This window comes from Prionailurus bengalensis, chromosome D1 (assembly GCF_016509475.1).
Source record: "Prionailurus bengalensis isolate Pbe53 chromosome D1, Fcat_Pben_1.1_paternal_pri, whole genome shotgun sequence".
Taxonomy (NCBI): Eukaryota; Metazoa; Chordata; class Mammalia; order Carnivora; family Felidae; genus Prionailurus; species Prionailurus bengalensis.
Window position 1 is genome coordinate 87499871 of NC_057346.1, and position 18683 is coordinate 87518553.

General features: G+C 40.0%; 1 protein-coding gene across 1 annotated transcript; it reads left to right on the plus strand.

Moving 5' to 3' along the window:
* The first annotated feature begins 1551 nt into the window (after positions 1–1551).
* PRRG4 (proline rich and Gla domain 4) lies at positions 1552–17701 on the plus strand. Its single transcript, XM_043580888.1, has 6 exons — positions 1552–1654; positions 1994–2118; positions 9193–9356; positions 10937–10985; positions 12172–12304; positions 17454–17701. Exons 2-6 carry the CDS (start codon positions 2016–2018, stop codon positions 17686–17688), a joined length of 684 nt encoding a protein of 227 aa, XP_043436823.1. The 5' UTR covers positions 1552–1654; positions 1994–2015; the 3' UTR covers positions 17689–17701.
* Positions 17702–18683: the final 982 nt, after the last annotated feature.

An 18683-nucleotide genomic window follows, 5' to 3' on the forward strand; every position in this document is an offset into this window, starting at 1 on the left:
TCCTCTGATTTCCAGCAAGTGCCAAGCCACTTTGGTCAAAGCACAGAATCTTTTTTTTTTTTTTTTTTAATGTTTATTTTTGAGAGAGAGAGACAGAGTGCAAGCGGGGAAGGAACAGAGAGAGACACAGAATCGGAAGCAGGCTCTGGCTCTGAGCTGTCAGCACCGAGACCAATGTGGGTAGAGCTGGAAGTCAGGAACTGTGAGATCATGACCTGAGCCAAAGTTGGAGGCTTAACCGACTGAGCCACCCAGGGACCCCTCAGAATCTTAAGTAACGTTTCAAAGAATTGTGAAGCATGTTATTTGGACAATGAAGGATGTGAATGTTACCTGAATAGGTCCTCTTACAGCCTGCTGCCTTCATTACTTGAGGCACCAATTCTCAAACGATTGGGTCTCTGGACGCTTTACACTCTATCAAGGGCCCTATAGAGCCTTTACTTATGTGAATTATATCTGATTATATCATATTACATATTAAAACTGAGATATTTTCAAAATATCATTCCAAATCAAGACAACAAAGTGTACTTTTTTGTTGTTTCCTCATAAACTCAAAGAAAAGTTCAAGATTTCAAGATGTTTTTGCTTTTGTTTTTTTTTTTTTTTTTTAAATAATGAGGTTACAGTTATCCTGGCAGGTACGATCAAAGACAGCTAAATTACAGTAGTGAGAACAAATTAACTTTATTAATCTCTATAGAAACGTACATATGGATACTTAAACCTACTACCATAGAAAACACAATACAGGCATTCTATTAGAGTGATGACACCATTCACGTCAAATGGCCTCTGGAAATTTCCGTTGTACAGTCGTGAGACAACGGAAGTGAAAAAGGCAAATCATGTCTTTTTACCCTAATGGAAATAGTTTTGACCTAGGAGACCCCTTGAAAGGATCTTAGAAACATCCCAAGACCTGGCGGACCACGATTTGAAAACCAATGTAATCGATTAGTTTTAAAGTCACTTCCCATTTCCTATTACTAGTGAAGTGTATTTTCTCTGGTGAATATTTTGTTTTCGTTCCCGGACCACCCTCTGAGAACCGCTGACCTAAAGTAACCACAAGACAGACCCAGGGAAATCCAAAGCGACAAGCCCGCGGGATGCGCCGGGGGGCGCTCTGCTTACCACCGAGCACTTTTGAAAACGCCCCCTGAACTCGCAAGCAACGCCGGGTCTAGAAACCAGTCCAAAACCTGCCACCCGCGCGCCAAGGCGGGGCCAGAACTGGCTGCAGGCGGCCGGGCTCGCCCGAGGCTCCCGGCTGAAGCTGCGGCGGCTCGGGAAGCACCCACGGATCGCCCGCCGGCCGCAGGTAGGCCGGCCCCCGGGGAGGAGGAGCGCGGCGGGTGCTCCCCAGGTAGCCGCCTCCGCCCTCCCTCTCCCACTGCTCTGCTCCGCGGCCTCTCGGGATCAAGGCAGGAACTTAACGCCGCGCGTCCCCGGGCGCCCCTCCGCAGACCCCAGGCGCTTCCACGGCCCGAACGCGGAGGCCACTCCGGCCTTGCGGAGAGAGAGGCCGGGATTGTCGCCGAGATTTGGGGGTCGGGGACGCCGGGACGGAGGGTCTGGCGGCCGCAGGGACCACCCGCCGACGGGGCTTCGGCCCGGGAACTGCAGGAACATGCGCCCAGAGCCTCAGGTGCGGGGCCCGACGGCTTGGCTAGGGCCGGGAATGGGTTTCTCAGAGCGGGGCCCCCTCGGCGGACCGGGTCCGATTGGAACTGAAGGTAGAGGGCTGCCCGCGGCGACAGGTGTCCGCTCAGCAGTCGGCAGAGCACCGGGGGCGCAGCATTTGTCACTAGGCACTCTCGGAGCCGCTTTCCGGGCGCGGGTCGGGCCCGGGTGACCGAAACCCGAGAGCGGGGCGCAGTCGGGCGGTTGCTGGGAGCGCAGCAGGTGGGTGACTCAGTTCCCACGAAAACTCAAAGCGCTGAGCCAGGGGCTTTTTTGACTTTTTGCTGTTGTTATTTTGTTTCAGTTTGTTTGGCAGTTACCAGACTATGTTTACACTTCTGGTTTTTCTCAGCCAACTGCGCATAGTTACCTTCGCGTTTCCTCATTGCACAAGAAGTCCAAAGGAGTCTGGGCATGCTGGAGAAGAAGGTAAGCATGGCCTCCGTTCCGAGGAACCCCGCCCCCCACCCCGGAAACCCGAGCCACGTATTACAGATCTCCAGCGAGAAAGTGTAGTCTTGAAATTACATGCCCCCATCAATCATAAAAAGCACCAAAATATCCCTTAGTTTAATTTGTGGTTTATTTGGCAATGTTGTGGTTATGTTGGGTACAATTTATACAAATTTATTTCTGTAGGTTACTTTTGATAAATATATATTTAAGACCTTGTTTGTGGTTCACTGAATGGAAAGCCTGTTTCACCTTCTGAAAATCAGTGCCGTTTTTCTAGATGAGGCTATGTGGTAATTATAATGAGCATAATTACTTGTTCTTCCTGGAAAGATGGACAAGGAGTCCAGGATCTAGTCTGGACTTGTGATAAGACCCTGGGCAAGTTACTTAACCCTTCTCCACTTGAATTTCTTCCTCTGTAAAATGATGGGAGTGGGGAGCAGAACGATCCCTGAGGTGCTTTTTGACATCAAATTGTCTGATTATCTGGATGAAGTCAGATGGTTGTGGGAAGACTAGGCTTGGGGCTTGCTAACCTAGAATTTCATACCTTGCGGGTTCCAGGTCATAAACAGACTGGTTCCTGATCACATTTTAAACGTCTATCTTAGACAAAAACAGACAAGAGGGGTGCCTGGGTGGCTCAGTTGGTTAAGCTTTGGACTCTTGGTTTCCGCTCTCTTGGTTTAGGTGAGTTCAAGCCCCACATTGGACTCTGTGCAACAGTGAGGAGCCTACTTGGGATTCTCTCTCTCTCCCTCTCTTTCTGCCCCACCCCCACTTGCACTGTCTCTGTCTCTCTCAAAATAAATAAACTTTAAAAAAAGAAAAGTCAGAAAAGAAAAAAAATTGGCTTTGGTTTCAGCATCCTTCTTTCTGCCTAGCCATTATGCTGCCCTACCCAGTGCCAATATTTTGGATCCACTTCGTTCTCCACACATTCCTGTCCCTTGTTCCTTCTCATCAGATCTAGTCTCAGCTCATTTTCATTTGGGAAGGATCTGTTACACTAATACTCCTGGATAACTTATTAATGATTAATAAAGCTGAGTGTATTAAACCTTCCAGGAGGGTGTGTGTCTGTGTGTGCATGTGTGTGTGTGTGTGTGTGTATTTTAAGATAGGACATCTTAACCCAAAAGGATAGGTATCTTAACCCAAAGGAGTCAAACCCTAATAGCAGAATTCTAGGCAATGGATAAGCTAGCTAGTGAGTATAGGGACAGATTTTAGAAGGAGATCCTTCTCGGTGCCTCCCAAATTACACCGCATATGTAAGATTGAAGGTCTACACTCAGTGGGACCAGGTGCTGATCCCCAGTATGCTTATGAGTATATTCATTCATTCACATAATACAGACATAAAAGACATTCTCAAGGACATCACAGACTATGGAAGGAATTTAGAGATCATACTCGAGTGCAGAAGACTGGAAATATCTGTGGGAAATGTAAACAAGAAATCCTGTATTTCTTAAGTTTGTTTGTTTGTTTATTTATTTATTTATTTATTTATTTATTTAGAGAGAGCATGTGGGGGAAGGGCAGAAAGAGAGGGAGAGAGAGAATCCCAAGCAGGCTCGGAGGTGTCAGTGTGGAGCCCATTGTGGGGCTCAATCCCACAAACCTCAAGACCACACCTGAGCTGAAATCAAGAGTCAGATGCTTAACTGATTGAGCCACCCAGGTGCCCCAAGGAATCCTATATATTTAAAGAGCTAATTTGTTCAGTTAGTAATCACTTTATTATCACTTACTAGGTGCCAGGCCCAATGCTAGGTGCTGGAGATACAGCAGTGAAAGACTAGTCCCTGCCCTGGAAGACCTCTTCATCTGGCAAAGAGGGTAGGATGTAAAGAGATAATCTCCATAAGCTCTGTGACAGAGGTAGGGACAGAGAGTTCCAGAGAGAGGAAAGAATAGCAGTAACTCTGTCTCTGGAGAGTTGTATGGCACAGAAGCCAATAATAAGTGGCGATATGAAAAGTAACCAGGAAAATAAAGGACCTTCAGCTAAACTCTGATAAAGCCCAAGGGTGGAGTTGAAATGACTTAAAAGGAGTTTATTTAGAAAACATGGCATGAGAGAGGGAGCAAATAAAATCCCTGGGTTGGTGGGTTTGAAACATCGGAAAGCAGAGACAGCCTCTTAGTGTCCTAAGTCTCCCTTAACTGGGAGAAATCAACATGGGAAGAGAACCTGAGGAGGCAAATACAAAAGTACTAAGGACCGCATATCCTCCAGCAATGAGCGGAGGGAAAATAGGAACTCTCACAGGAAGTCCCGAATGCCCCAGGACCAGGAGGTTTGCTTCTTTGGATAACAAACAAATTCACAGTTACATAGGACCCAAACAACAAAGGACAGTATTTCTCCTAAGATCAAAAGGGTGGCAGGAACAAGTTTAATGAAGCACTGAAAGTCTGAGGTCAACCACTGATGGAATCAGAACTTTCACACTCAGGGAAGTGGCAAACAGCAGCCCCTGGAGGCCATGTTTAATTTGGGGGTGAAGATTTTACTGGCATAAGTATCATCCCAAGAACAATTAAAATGTTTATGATTCTCTCTTTCTTACTTTCCTTTCAAGTTGAAAGTAGTTCTATTGAATCCCATCTGGAGGGCACAGTATTTTTAAAAAAAATTTTAATGTTATTTTATATTGGGGGGGGGGGGGGTTGCAAAGAGAGCCAGAGACAGAATTTGAAGGAGGCTCCAGGCTCCAAGCTGTCAGCACAGAACCAGATGTGGGGCTCAAACCCACAAGCTGTGGAGTCATGACCTGAGCCAAAGTCAGACACTCAACCAACTGAGCCACCCAGTTGCCCATGGAGAGCAGAGTATTTTTATAATTCAAATAACTTGCTTGAAGGAAAGACCAACAGTGAGAAATTTGCATTGCTTTCTTAGCCAATAAAATGTAAAGATCTAACCACATCTGAGAAATAGCAATACAAAAGCAGATTTCTAATTCTCCATTCTAAAATTAGATTTCATGTAGTAAGTATAGCTAAGTTAGGCAGGCCATGAGTTACTTCATCACTGGTTTAGTATTTTAAACCTACAATAAACTGAGTAATACCAGATTATACCTATGAATTGTTTTAACTAGTAGAATTTAGATCCAAGAGTGTCTTCCCAACATAGAAAAGTTGAGTTCATCCATTCATTTAGTAAAGTTTTTTGAGTGCCTCGTATGTGTCAGGAACTGCATGCCTACTTGAGTGAAATTTTTTCTTCTAGTGAGGGAAACAGTGGTAACAAGTAAGTGGGTAACACATATAAAACACCTGATGGTGATAAGTGCTATGGAGAAAAACAAAGTATAGTAAGGGACAGGGGAGTGCCAGAGGTGGGTGGGTGGGGATGGGAGTTAAGCTAACATTGAACAAAATCCTAAAGGAGATGGAAGAACAAACTGAAAGAAGAAAGTTCTGTTCAGGAGAAATAGCAAGTACAAAGGTGCAATGGAAGCCAGTGAGGCTACAACACAATGTTAATAACAGACTGTAGGGAAGCAAGGCAACCCCTTCGAGGGCCAATGTAAGAATCCCAATGAGAGATGATGGTGACTTGGAAATTTTTTCATTTTGTCTCTATTTGGTAGTAGCATAAAATCTATAAGAAGACGAGGGAGAATAAAGAATAGAAAGATTTCATCATACTGGTTGCCTTTTAGAATATTTTTTTCTTTTCTTTTCCTTTTAGAGAGAGAGAGAACACGAGCAGGGGAGAGGGGCAGAGGGAGAGAGAATCCCAAGCAGGTTCCATACTCAGCACAGAGCCCAACTTGGGGCTCGATCCCATGACCCTGGGACCAGGATCTGAGCCAAAATCAAGAGTCCAACACTCATCTAGGGGCGCCTGAGTGGCTCAGTCAGTTGAGCGTCCAACTTTGGCTCAGGTCAGGATCTCGCAGTTTGTGAGTTTGAGCCCCGCATTGGGCTCTGTGCTGACACCTCAGAGCCTGGATCCTATTTCAGATTCTGTGTCTCCCTCTCTGTGGCCCCTTCCCCACTCATGCTCTGTCTCTCTCTGTCTCTCAAAAATGAATAAACATTAAAAAATTTTTTAAAAAAAGGGAGTCCAACACTCATCTGACTGAGCCACCCATGCACCCCTAGAATATTTCTGAAAACAGTTATCAACAGTGATTCCATTCTAGCTTCCCCACCACCTCAGTCCAAATAGCCCATACATGTTATTTATAACATAGATATGTATATGCTGGAATAGTGCAGGCAAATAGAAACTTAATGTAAACCACATAAATAATTTAAAATTTTCTTTTTTTCTTTTCTTTTTTTTAATGTGTTTTCATTTTTGAGAGAGAGACAGAGCATAAGGCAGGAAGTGGCAGAGAGAGATACACACAAAGACTCTGAAGCAGGCTCCAGGCTCTGAGCTATTAGCAAAGAGCCTGATGCAGGGGGCTGCAAGATCATGACCTGAGCCAAAGTCGGGACACTTAACCTACTGAGCCACCCAGGTGCCCCCAAAATTTAAAATTTTCTAATAACCTTATTAAAAATGTAAAAATAATTGATAAAATTATATGTTTTTCATATATTTAATTTAAGCCATTATATCCTAAATATCATTTCCAAATATAAGCAATATAAGACACTGATATATTTCACTTTTTTAATTAAGTCTTTCGAATCCAGTGCATATTTTACATTTATAGCACATCTCAATTCAAATTGGCCGTAGTTCAGTTCTCAATAGCCATATGTGTGCCTAATGGCTATTGTATTGAACAAAATAGCTCTATAAGATTCAGACCTATTTGAAAAGGTGATTGATTAGTGGAAAAAAAATATCTTGGACAAGGTGTGACTGTTCTCAAGGGACTAAGAATAAATGGCTAACCTGAGATCATTCACAAATCAATATTAATCTTTCAAGCCATGCTCTCTCATTAGTACTCAGTATTTCAGTCGCCCACTTTAATATAGTCTTCCTTTATAGTAATGGTTAGCAGTGAGAAATACCAAATTCTTTTAAGCATTTGTCGTAGTTTTCACAGTTTCTGAATTCCAGTCTTGGTAATGTGACCTGGAACAAGATTTCTTTTTTTTTTTTTAATGTTTATTATTTATGGTATGCATGAACACAGAAGGGAAGGGGCAGAGTCCCAAATAGGCTCCTCACTGTCAGTGCAGAGCCCCATGTGGACTTGATCTCAGGAATCGTGAGATCATGGCCTGAGTGGAAATCAAGAGTCAGTCGCTTAACCGACTGAGCCACCCAGGTGCCCCAGGAGCAAGATTTTTTAAGCATTCTTTGTGTGATGCCAGAATGAGTTTTAAGTTTGTGGGTTTTTAAAATACTGCCATGGTGGGACATTTTGGTTTTGTGTCAACTGGTGCTAAACTCTATCGTGTTTACCATTTACCTTCCCAGAAAAGATAGAGGGAGTCTTATAAAGTATTGGAGACACATATTTGGAGGGTAGGTAGAAGGAACTAATTCTTTAGGAGGGACTGAATGTCTTTTTTTTTTTTTAACATTTATTTATTTTTAAGAGAGAAACAGAGAGAGACAGAGCACAAGCGAGGGAGGGGCAGAGAGAGGAGAGAGAGGGAGACACAGAACCCAAAGCAGTCTCCAGGCTTGAGCTGACAGCAGCCAGCCTGACATGAGGCTTGAACTCACAAACCATGAGATCATAACCTGAACCACCCAGGCATCCTGGGGCTGAATGTCTTTTAATTAATCTTGTAATTAACTTATAATTTTATTTACTTAGAAGTTTAAAATTTTATAAGTTTTTAGTATAAACTTGCTCTAAAATTTTTAATATATTGGGATGCCTGGGTAGCTCAGTTGGTTGGGCATCCGACTTTGGCTCAAGTCATGATCTCATACTTTGTGAGTTTGAGTCCTACGTTGGGCTCTGTGCTGACAGCTCAGAGCCCGAAGCTTGCTTCAGATTCTGTGTCTCCCTCTCTCTCTTCCCCTCCCCTGCTCGTGCTCCATCTCTCTCAAAAATAAATAAACAATGGGGCGCCTGGGTGGCTTGGTCGGTTAAGCGTCTGACTTCGGCTCAGGTCATGATCTCACGGTCCATGAGTTCGAGCCCCGCGTCGGGCCCTGTGCTGACTGCTCAGAGCCTGGAGCCTGTTTTGGATTCTGTGTCTCCCTCTCTCTCTGCCCCTCCCCTGTTCATTCTCTGTCTCTCTCTGTCTCAAAAATAAATAAACGTTAAAAAAAAATTTTTTTTTTAAATAAATAAACATTATTATTTTTTTTTTAATTAGGGGCGCCTGGGTGGCTCACTCACTTGAACATCCAACTTTGGCTCAGATTATAATCTCACAGTTCATGGGTTTAAACCCCAAATCAGGCTCTGTGCCAACAGCTCAGAGCCTGGAGCCTGCTTTGGACTCTGTCTCCCTCTCTGTCTCTTCCCCTTCCCTGCTCACACTCTGTCTCTCTCTCTCTCTCTCAAAAATAAATAAACATTAAAAATTTTTTCGATTAAAAAAATTAATATAAATGTATGAATTTATAATTTTAAAACATAAAAAGATCTTAGTAATTATTTAGTTCATTTTCCAATTTTACAAACGAAGAAATAGCAAACCAGAGATGTAAGTGACTATCCCAGGACACACAGCCAATAGCTAAGCCAAATCAAAACCGAGAATCTCTGTCTTCTCTTAGTCCAATACTCTGTCCATGACACCAAACTAATTTTTCTCAGTCAAGATAATAGAGAGCCAACCCTTTAGAAGTAGAATAGTCTGACCTGTCATTTCTTGGAAATGTTATTGTCTGAAGGGAAAAGTGATATTTAAATAATTTTAATTTATGCTAATAATTTGGACATAAATCAAAATTATACTTATGCTAGTATATGTATTTCATATATAACAGAAATTATTTTTACTGATGAGATTTCTTTTTGTCAGGACTTAAAACCATACAAGAAAATTTGGTATAATCTTACATCAAGAGAATTATTCACTTTTCCACAGTTAAAACAGAAATTTTCTGCCCTATTTTTATCAACCTTTGAAATCTCTCTATTTCTTTATTAGTCTTCACATCAAAAGAAGAAGCAAACCTTTTCATACGTAGACACCTCCTATACAATAGATTTGATTTGGAGCTCTTCACGCCTGGTGACCTAGAAAGAGAGTGCATAGAAGAACTTTGTAATTATGAGGAAGCCAGAGAAATTTTTGTGGATGAAGACAAAACGGTAATTTGGTTGATAATGTTAATTGACTGGAAATTATTATTATTAAATGATACTTAAAGTGTCACTCTCAGTCAGCAGAGATTTTATGGTTAAAATAAAATCAAGATTGTATACCTGTTACCCCTCTTTACTTCTTTAAAATGATAATTAAGCTATTTAAACTTGGTTTTTATATTTAATTAAATGGGCTTGTAGTAATTAGCAAGTTGTCAATTATGCTGTGATTTTGTGTGTTTAATGTTTATTATATTCAAAAACAATTATAAGGCAGAGTGAATTAAATTTTAAGATATTATTTGAGTTAGTTCTCGGACTCTTAGTTAGCTTCAATCATTCTAGACTGAGAAATTTTCCTATCAGTGACCTTATCTTTTCTGATTACTGTTATGTATTAACAATCTATTATGTCAACTGCTCTGCCAAAGAGTGAAGATACAAAATATATAGTCTGCATTCAGGAGTTTATTGTTTGGTATATCTGTGTAATTCAAGGGAAAAAACTTTCAGAAGTTCTCCCTTTTTTAAATTTATTTTGAAGGGGGTGGGGAGGGACAAAGAGGGAGAATCCCAAGCAGGCTCTACACTGTCATTGCAGATCCCGACTCAGGGTTCGATCTCATAAACCGTGAGGTCATGAACTGAGCCAAAATCAAGAGTCAGACACTCAACTGACTGAGCCACCCACATGCCCCCTAGATGTTCTCCTTTAAAATAGAATTAAATCCTATCTATTAATCTTGGAACAGTACAAAAAAAAATGGACAGCACTATCCCTGTATAACCTGGCACATTCTTAAAGAATGTTAAGTGATCCAAATTCTTTACTTTTGTAAATTAAATAACAGCTCCTTTTTCCCTTCCTCAAGAGTCCTGTTTTACTCTTTGGTCAATAAGAGCTCCAGGTATCCTTCAAATGCAGGTATTAATGGAACTTAGTTCCTTTTTCTTCTAAAATTGCTCCCAGCCTCTCATTCCCCACTGATATCTGCCACATCTTTTGGAGAAGGAAAACAAAGTCTGTACTTTGTAGTTGTGCCTGTTGAAATTTTATTCTGTTTGTCACAAACCCATTGAATGATTTTATCATGGTTCCTTAAAATCTGCTTCATTCTCTCAAGAAACACTGAACTTACAGAATCTCAGGGATGTCTTTCTCAATCAATACCTTTCAATAAAATCTAGCAAACTTAGGGCCCACCTAGCACAGAAAAGTTCAGACTCCTTTTCAAACTTGGTAATGGGTCCACGGTTTCAGCTCCCACCTTTGGTGCTGTCACCGACCCACTGATAGTTTCACCTGATGCCTGAGTGGGGACTCTGAGCAGGTGAAGGGAGAACGGCAGGGTACAGCAGTGGGGAGCTGGCACGGCCAGTAATCCCCTGACCAATTTCAGAGTTGGGAGAAACAGTGGTGGGTGTTAGTGCTTTAGTTAGAATGAGTCACACCCTCTAGCTTGAATAAACTGGTATTTTACCTGTGGCACATGCCAAGAATTTACCACCCCTGTGTGGGTCATTGGGACCAAATGAAATGATAATAAAACAATGAAATAAACTTGGCACGTTTGCTTTTCTCTTAGATGGCATTTTGGCAAGAATATTCCATCAAAGGACCAACCACAAAATCAGGTAAGGCAAGAATTGACCAAATTTAATGTTTTTCCCACCCTCTCTCTGTTATAATACATTTTAGTTTCATTGTTTGAGTTTGGTTGTTGCTCAACATACATACCTTGTAAACCCAGGGAAGACTTCTCAATTATACACTGGGCTGTCTAAGACAGAGGAAGCCACGTTCATCTTTACACACTGAAAATCAAGTTTGGTGAGATACTAGGGAAATGAGATAATAGGCTTAAAGGTGTTTTAAACAACTCAGCTAAGTCGAGACTTGCACAGAATAAAAGTAGGACTCCATTAGTTCCAAGTAGTAAGCTATTTTAATTTTTTTTTTCTCTTTTACCATTGCAAGTGAGTGGAATACTTCGGCTACTAGGTAAATTAAGAGTGTTAGAATTAAGTAACTTCTACAGAGGGGAGATCCTTTATTTTATCCATATTTATCATTTGTAGCTGCTTTTTAGTCAAGTCTTTTTTGCCAACTCTTTCATTCCCCTCAGGTAGAGCCCCAGCTCTGAGGAGACTTTATTACATTGCTATGCTAGTGTTTCTTAGTACATTTATCTGTGTATTTAATACTGAAATGTGCCTAGTTAGACAAAGAATGTTTTGTTTAGTATTTTTTAAAGTTTATTTACTTATTTAGTAATCTCTACACCCAACATGGGGCTTGAACTCATGACTCTGAGATCAGGAGCCACCTGTTCTTCCAACTTGGCCAGCCAGGCACCCTAGAATATGTTTAGTCTTAAATACTATTCATTTAATATGATCTATTTAAAGTAAATGAGGGGCACCTGGGTGGCTCAGTTGGTTGAGCATCCAACTCTTGATTTCGGCTCAGGTTGTGATCCTAGGGTCGAGGGATTGAGCCCCATGTTGGGCTCCACGCTGAGTGTAGAGCCTGCTTGGGATTCTCTCTCTGTCTCTGGAAATAAAGAAATAAACTTTAAAAAAATTAAATAAAATAAATGAAACTATAACTAGGACTTTTAGGAAGTGCCATTTACAAATTTTTCGGGTCATGTCACTAACACACAGACTTTTTAGAAAAATCAATATTATTAGATGCTTAATAGTATGTTTAGATCCAGTGTTAAATTTATTGAAATCATAGGTAGTGCTTTCCAGTTAGTATATATTTTTAATTATTTTAAAATATTAAATAAATATTAACTAAATGACTTCTCTTAAGATGGCAACAGAGAAAAAATTGATGTCATGGGCCTTCTGACTGGATTAATTGCTGCTGGAGTATTTTTGGTTATTTTTGGATTACTTGGTTACTATCTTTGTATCACCAAGTGTAACAGGCAACAATATCCAGGGTAAGTACCAAGTAAAAACATTTAATTCACTATTATACATTCTATATTGTTATTTTATTAAAAATTTTTTTGTAATGTTTATTTATTTTGAGAAAGAGAGAGTGTAAGCATGGGAGGGACCGAGAAAGGCGGGGAGAGAGAATCCCAAGCAGGCTCTGCACTGCCAGAGCAAAGCCCGATGCAGGGCTTGATCCCACGAACCACAAGATCATGACCTGAGCTGAAACCAAGTATCAGATGCTTAACCAAGTGAGCCACCCAGGCACTTCTCTATGTCGTTATTTTTAAATGCATAAAAGTGGCTGCCTGTTTTTTTAAGTAAATTTTTTTTTTTAATTTTGGAATAACTTTAGATATACAGGAAAGTTGCCAAGATAATACAGAGTTTTCCCATCCTTCATCCAGTTTCTCTCATTGTTAACATCTCACATCTCACACTCCCAGAGAACATTTGTAAAACAAACAAACCAACACTGGTATGTTACTGTTAACTAAACGTTAGACCTTATTCAGATTTCACCAATTTTGCCATTCATGTCCTCTTTCTGCTCTAGGACACAGTCAAGATACCACACTGCATTTAATTGACATGTCCCTCTGGTCTCCTCTAGTCTGTGACAGTGGTTTGGTTGCCTAATTTAACACTTACATAAACAATCTATTGACGCTATTTCCAAGGTCCTTCAAAAGAATATAAGAGAATTCACAAGTGTCAACTTGAGTGTTTAATATTTCCTTCTCAAGCAGGAGGCAGATACCAGTGTCCTCACATTGTTTCCAGAAGCAGGAAGTCCCATCATTTACTCCGAGTCCCAGTATGAGCAGATCTAGCCATGTGGCTACCCAATGAAATCAGTGTAACTCGTTTTAAATTCAAACATTTTTATTGATATTTTAAGTAAAAATGAATGAAATAAAATGGTTACCACTTGAAGATAATAGCACATTAATAAAGCTTCATAAGGCTTCATAAAAGCCATAATTGTTTAGATAATAGAATCTCAGCATCCTCATAAAAATGAAAAGTTATTCTCTTCTACATTATCTCTATTACCTTCTCAGTAAGTGTAGGTGAGTAAGTGTAACAATAACCTCATTTAAAAAAAAGTACTAAGTGCTAAACAGGCTATTTGAAATTGATGCTTACATATCCCTATTCACACTTTCAAAATCTATGAAAAGCTCATGACCATGACCAGGTGATGAAAGAGTTAGGCAAATGGTGGTGATGGTTGAATAACATTGTGAATATAATTAATGCCACTAAGTTGCAACACTTAAAAATGGTTAAAAATGGCAAATTTTATGTTATATATATTTTGCCACAATAAAAATTTTTTCTTCATCGTAAGTTAAGAGTTTAGGACAACAAATGTGGAATTAGGATTCATCTACTGGAGAATAAAAACTAAAGCCATGGGGTGCCTGGCTGACTCAGGTTGGTAAAGCATGTGACTGTTGATCTCAGGATCATGACTTTGAGCCCCATGTTGGGCATAAATATTACTTAAAAAAAAAAAAACTGAAGCCACAAGAGTAGGCAAATATTGTAAGTGTGACGAGAAGACAGATGGAAAAGGACAGAGCCTTCAAGGATGCCCACAACAAAGGTGCAGAAAGAGGGTGGAGGACAGGGGCAACATATATTGTAATTCTATCCCCAAGCTGGAATTCCTGAACAGCTCCCTGAGGCATTAACATGACCTGTGCGCATGGACAAAGGAGTTTGTCAGAGAGCTCTGTAAATCCTGGAAAATTTTGAGAAACGAGAGAAAGTAAGGAAGAACTTATTTAATTCTTCTTAAGCCACTATCTTTTAAGCTGAGAGACTTCTATTAATTTACCTTATTTAATATAGAAAATGAGCAAGGTCTTTCCATTTTCTAGGACTTTTGACTAATATTTTGTTCAGGGTGGCTTTCTCCACAAGTAGGGGAGGGAGTCCTGTAAACTCACAGGCTAGTGAAGATACAGGCAAAATTGACTATGGAGACTCTTCTTGCCTTTTATCTTTCTTTTCCACCCCATTCATAATGTCTTTCCCAAAAAGTTCATGTATACCCTCATGTTTAATAATTGCACTCAAGGTCTGTGATAGCCTAGCCATTATTCAGTGTCCTCATGCATGGCGTTTTCTTCTCTTTTGTTTTTCTTCATTTTTCTACTTTCTGCACCACTACATCTTCTTACCTTATGCTTTTTTTTTTTTTCTCTGAAATCTTGTAGCTTCTTCCCTGCTTTAGGTTAGAAGCAGAATACAAAGGTAGCATAGTGCCATTATTATGTATGTTTTCTGTGTATGTTGTAAAATTTAAAAACCCTGAATATCTCTTATTTTATTTTTTAAAGTTTATTTATTGAAGTAATCTCTATACCCACCATGGGGGCTTGAACTCTTGACTTTGAGATCAAGAGGTCCTATGCTCTACCGACTAAGCCCGCCAGGCACCCGTAATATCTCTTTATTTTGTATTTTTGAATGTATATCCATTTTTGAGAGACAGAAAAAGAGTACAAGGGGGGAGGGGGAGGCAGAGAGGGAGACAGAGGCTCTGAAGTGGGTTCCATGCTGACAGCACAGAGCCCGACACAGGGCTCGAACTCAAGAACTGCAAGATCAAGACAAATAAAGTTGCTTCCTGGAAAGGTAAAAAAAAAAAACTGCAAGATCATGACCTGAGCCAAAGTCCGATGCTCAGCCGAGTCACCCAGGTGCCCATCTCGTATTTTGAAAGCAATATTAGTGAGGTGCCTGGCTAGCTCAGTCCATAGAGTGTGTGGAGTCTTGATCTTGGGGTTGTGAGTTCAAGCTCCACATTGGGTATAGAGATTACTAAGAATAAATAAATAAACTTTAAAAAATCATAAAAAAATAAAAGTAGGATTAGTTATTAATGTTAGTGTAGTATAATGCTATACAGTTCATACATCAGTTTTACATCTGTTTTCTCACTTTGATCCCCAGAACAACCTTTTGAATTTTAGGGGACATTAAAAACTAGGTTTATGAGATATTCTCTTATTTGGGGATTAACTTTTAAACACTTACTAAAGTACTTTTCATCTATTATCCCAAGAAATTCTTCTAGCAGAGTTATTTGTTCTCTTTCTGTATTTTGCAAGTCTGGAAGTGGGGGAAGGGTGAGGAAATATTTAAGAAAGAAAAAAGTAAAAAATAAGATTATTGTCAGAAAAGTTGTCTCATTCCTCTGTCCAAACATACCAAGAAATGGGAAATAAGATCTTTTCATTTCTTAGTTCCTGTATTTTATGGAGAAAAATGGGCATAAGATGATGTCAGTTTATTTGAAATGTTATTGGTGCATACTTTTTGATATGAATCATTTAAGATGTATATAAGAAATCACTGTGTAGATTATTTAATAATTTTTATATTGTCTCTATATCTTTAAAGTTTGTTTGTTTTGTGAGAAAGAGAGGGCATGAGCGCGTACACTCACGCACAACCAGGAGTGGGGCAGAGACAGAGGGAGAGAGAGAATCCCAAGCAGGCTCCATGCTGTCATCTCAGAGCCCAATGTAGGGCTCAAACCCATGAACTGTGAGATCATGACCTGAATCGAAATCAAGAGCCTTACATGTAACCAACTGAGCCACCCATGTGCCTCTGTCTCTATATCTTAAAATTTGAAAGTAGACACAGAAAATTTTATTTGTTCAAATAAAACACTTGTCTCTCCTATTCTCTGTCAGCAAACAAATAGAACTTTTGGTCATAAGCTAATGAATGTGGCAAGTGACTAGCCTACCATGACTATGTTCCAGATTTCTGGCAGAGGAGGAATTGTGTGAAGCCCTCTAAGTAAGCTTGTGATGGATGCTCTCAGTCACCCCCAGCTAACTGAAAGGCTAGTCATCCTGTCTCCTTCCCTCTAGTTTCATATCTCATTATTACCTCCAAGGAAAAGGTGTTCCAAGGTGCAAATTGACTGCCTTGGTTTGGAAAAGTTTCCAGTATTTTGCATCTGCTTAACTCTTGTTAGGAAGAATATTGTAAATATTGTCTAGAAGTTGGGGATTAACCTATGAATTCTAACTATCTTATCAGCCATAGCTCTATGAACTTGATTTACACATTAAGTGCTTCATGTACAGCCCACTTCACAGTCTAAACCAATAAATTTACTAATGTTTAAATTATAATTGGTAATTCAATAGTGAGAAGGGAAAACAAAGGTTCATAACACCAGACCCGTGTTGCATATTAATTTTCATTGTCTGGTGTAGCTGACAAAGTTTTGTGAAAATGGTGGGGCTTGAACTAGGCCATATTTTTTAAAATTGTTGGTCTTAGGTCAATGGAGTGCAGAAAAGACAATAATCTGAGAAAGCAAACAATGCCAGTGAAAGCACAGAGGCAGGACAGAGAATTCATTGCACATAGTACTTTCGCAAGAGCAAAAAGCTGTAAAAAATAAGGTGAGGCCAGGATAAGGGAGGCTCTAAAATGGAGGCATGGAGTTGAACTTGACTCAGTGGAAAATAGGCTTCAGGTTACACTTTTGCAGGGAAGAGGGACATGACAGAAGTGCTGTTTAGGAGGAATGGACCAGGCAGCAGGACTGCAGGGGCAATAGGAGAGTGACAGGCATCACCTGTTGTGATTATCTCTGTGACATCACTTCCCTTGGCTTGGAGTAATGCTGCCTTTCAACAAGAAAGGATTTGGTTTCACAACATATTTTGAGAAAGTTCTCTGTCAGGAGTGGGAGAAAAAGGGAATTAGTATGTTTTGAGCCCTTATTATAGTGTTCCAGACACTGCTTAGATACTTTAAATATGACATCTTTCTGAATCCACACAATACAACTCTGTTGAGGTAGCTATTATTATCCACATTTTATTGAGGAGGAAACTGAGTTAGATTACTTGCCTTTGGTCACGTAGCTATGAAATGATAGGATCCAGTTTCATACCTGTGTCTGACTCCAAAACGCTTGCTCTTTCATCAGAGTTTATGTGTAAAATAAAACTGTTGTTATAGTAATAACAACAACTTTTATGAAAAGTTCAACTTTTGATAAGCTTTTGATCAATTTTTATCAACATAGTCAGTTGGGTTTTATAATATTGCCATTTTAACCTAAAATACTGCCTTTCTAGATCTAACCGCAGTCTCTCCGTTTAGTTCCTCAGCCAGCTATGTAAGAAGGGGCCGGCACACTCCCTCCATCATTTTCAGAAGACCTGAGGAGGCTGCCTTGACTCCATCACCACCTTCCGTAGAGGACACAGGATTACCTTCTTATGAACAGGCAGTGGCACTGACCAGAAAACACAATGTTTCCCCACCGCCACCATATCCCGGGCCAGCAAAAGGGTTTCGAGTATTTAAAAAGTCTATGTCGCTCCCATCTCACTAAGCCCATCATGATGGAAAAGGAGATTCCTGTTATTTGAATGGTTTGTTTTCCCTGAACCAAAGAGACATGTCATATCAGCCCTTTATGACAAACTCTAAGGAGCAAAGAAAGAATAAGCATGTGTACCACACCACAGAAGTTCTGTTGGCATCTTGGACCTGAACTTGATCATTATCAGCTTGATAAGAAACTTTGATTCCATGTCCTTGCAGTAAAGAAGAGAGCACTTTTTTGTTTATTTTAATGGTTCAAAAACTCTGTTATGGATGCCATAGCTAGAACTAGTAAATATCCTTTGTACAGATAAAGGTTATGGATTTCTTGCATTGAATATAAAAAAACTATTTCTGATCAGTAGATTACCAAAGTCAGCATATTGGACTCACCCTTTATTAGGATTTCTTTTTGGTTGGAAATACTTTACAAAATTTGATACTTCAGTATAAATTGGTGGCCTTAATCACTGGGTTTTACATTTTAAATAATTGCATAGTATTGAACCATAATTTGTAGGTTTTAGTTGTTAACAATTGCTGTCAGTCATGTTTTGCTATGGGGAGTAGGGAGTAATTTAAAGAAAAATCACTTGCTAGAGAGTTAGTTCTTCAGAGGGTATAGGGTTGCAATGGCAAGGATTTGCAAGGGCTGTAATACTGTCAAATAAATACATAGGCTTCAAATCTAGGAGTGACTAGAACTTGATAAAGTTGCCCATTCTACTGACATATCCATTTTCATTGCTAAATTATCTATGGATCACTATATATAATTATTTATCTTGAAAATGTGTTGAAGTTTATAAATAATAGTTTGAGAACCTAGAAAAATTAATTTACTTTTCTGCTATTAAAATAATGCTGACTAAGGGGCGCCTGGGTGGCTCAGTTGTTTGAGTGTCTGACTTCGGCTCAGGTCGTGATCTCACAGTTCGTGGGTTTGAGATCCACATCGAGCTCACTGCTATCAGCATGGAGCCTGCTTTGGGTCCTCTGTCT

Bases quoted from the DNA above. Each gene is read 5' to 3' on its own strand.
- PRRG4 (XM_043580888.1), top strand. From the start codon at position 2,016: ATGTTTACACTTCTGGTTTTTCTCAGCCAACTGCGCATAGTTACCTTC. The intron at 2,119-9,192 runs GTAAGCATGGCC...TTTCTTTATTAG, and splicing joins TGGGCATGCTGGAGAAGAAG to TCTTCACATCAAAAGAAGAA. The intron at 9,357-10,936 runs GTAATTTGGTTG...CTTTTCTCTTAG, and splicing joins TTGTGGATGAAGACAAAACG to ATGGCATTTTGGCAAGAATA.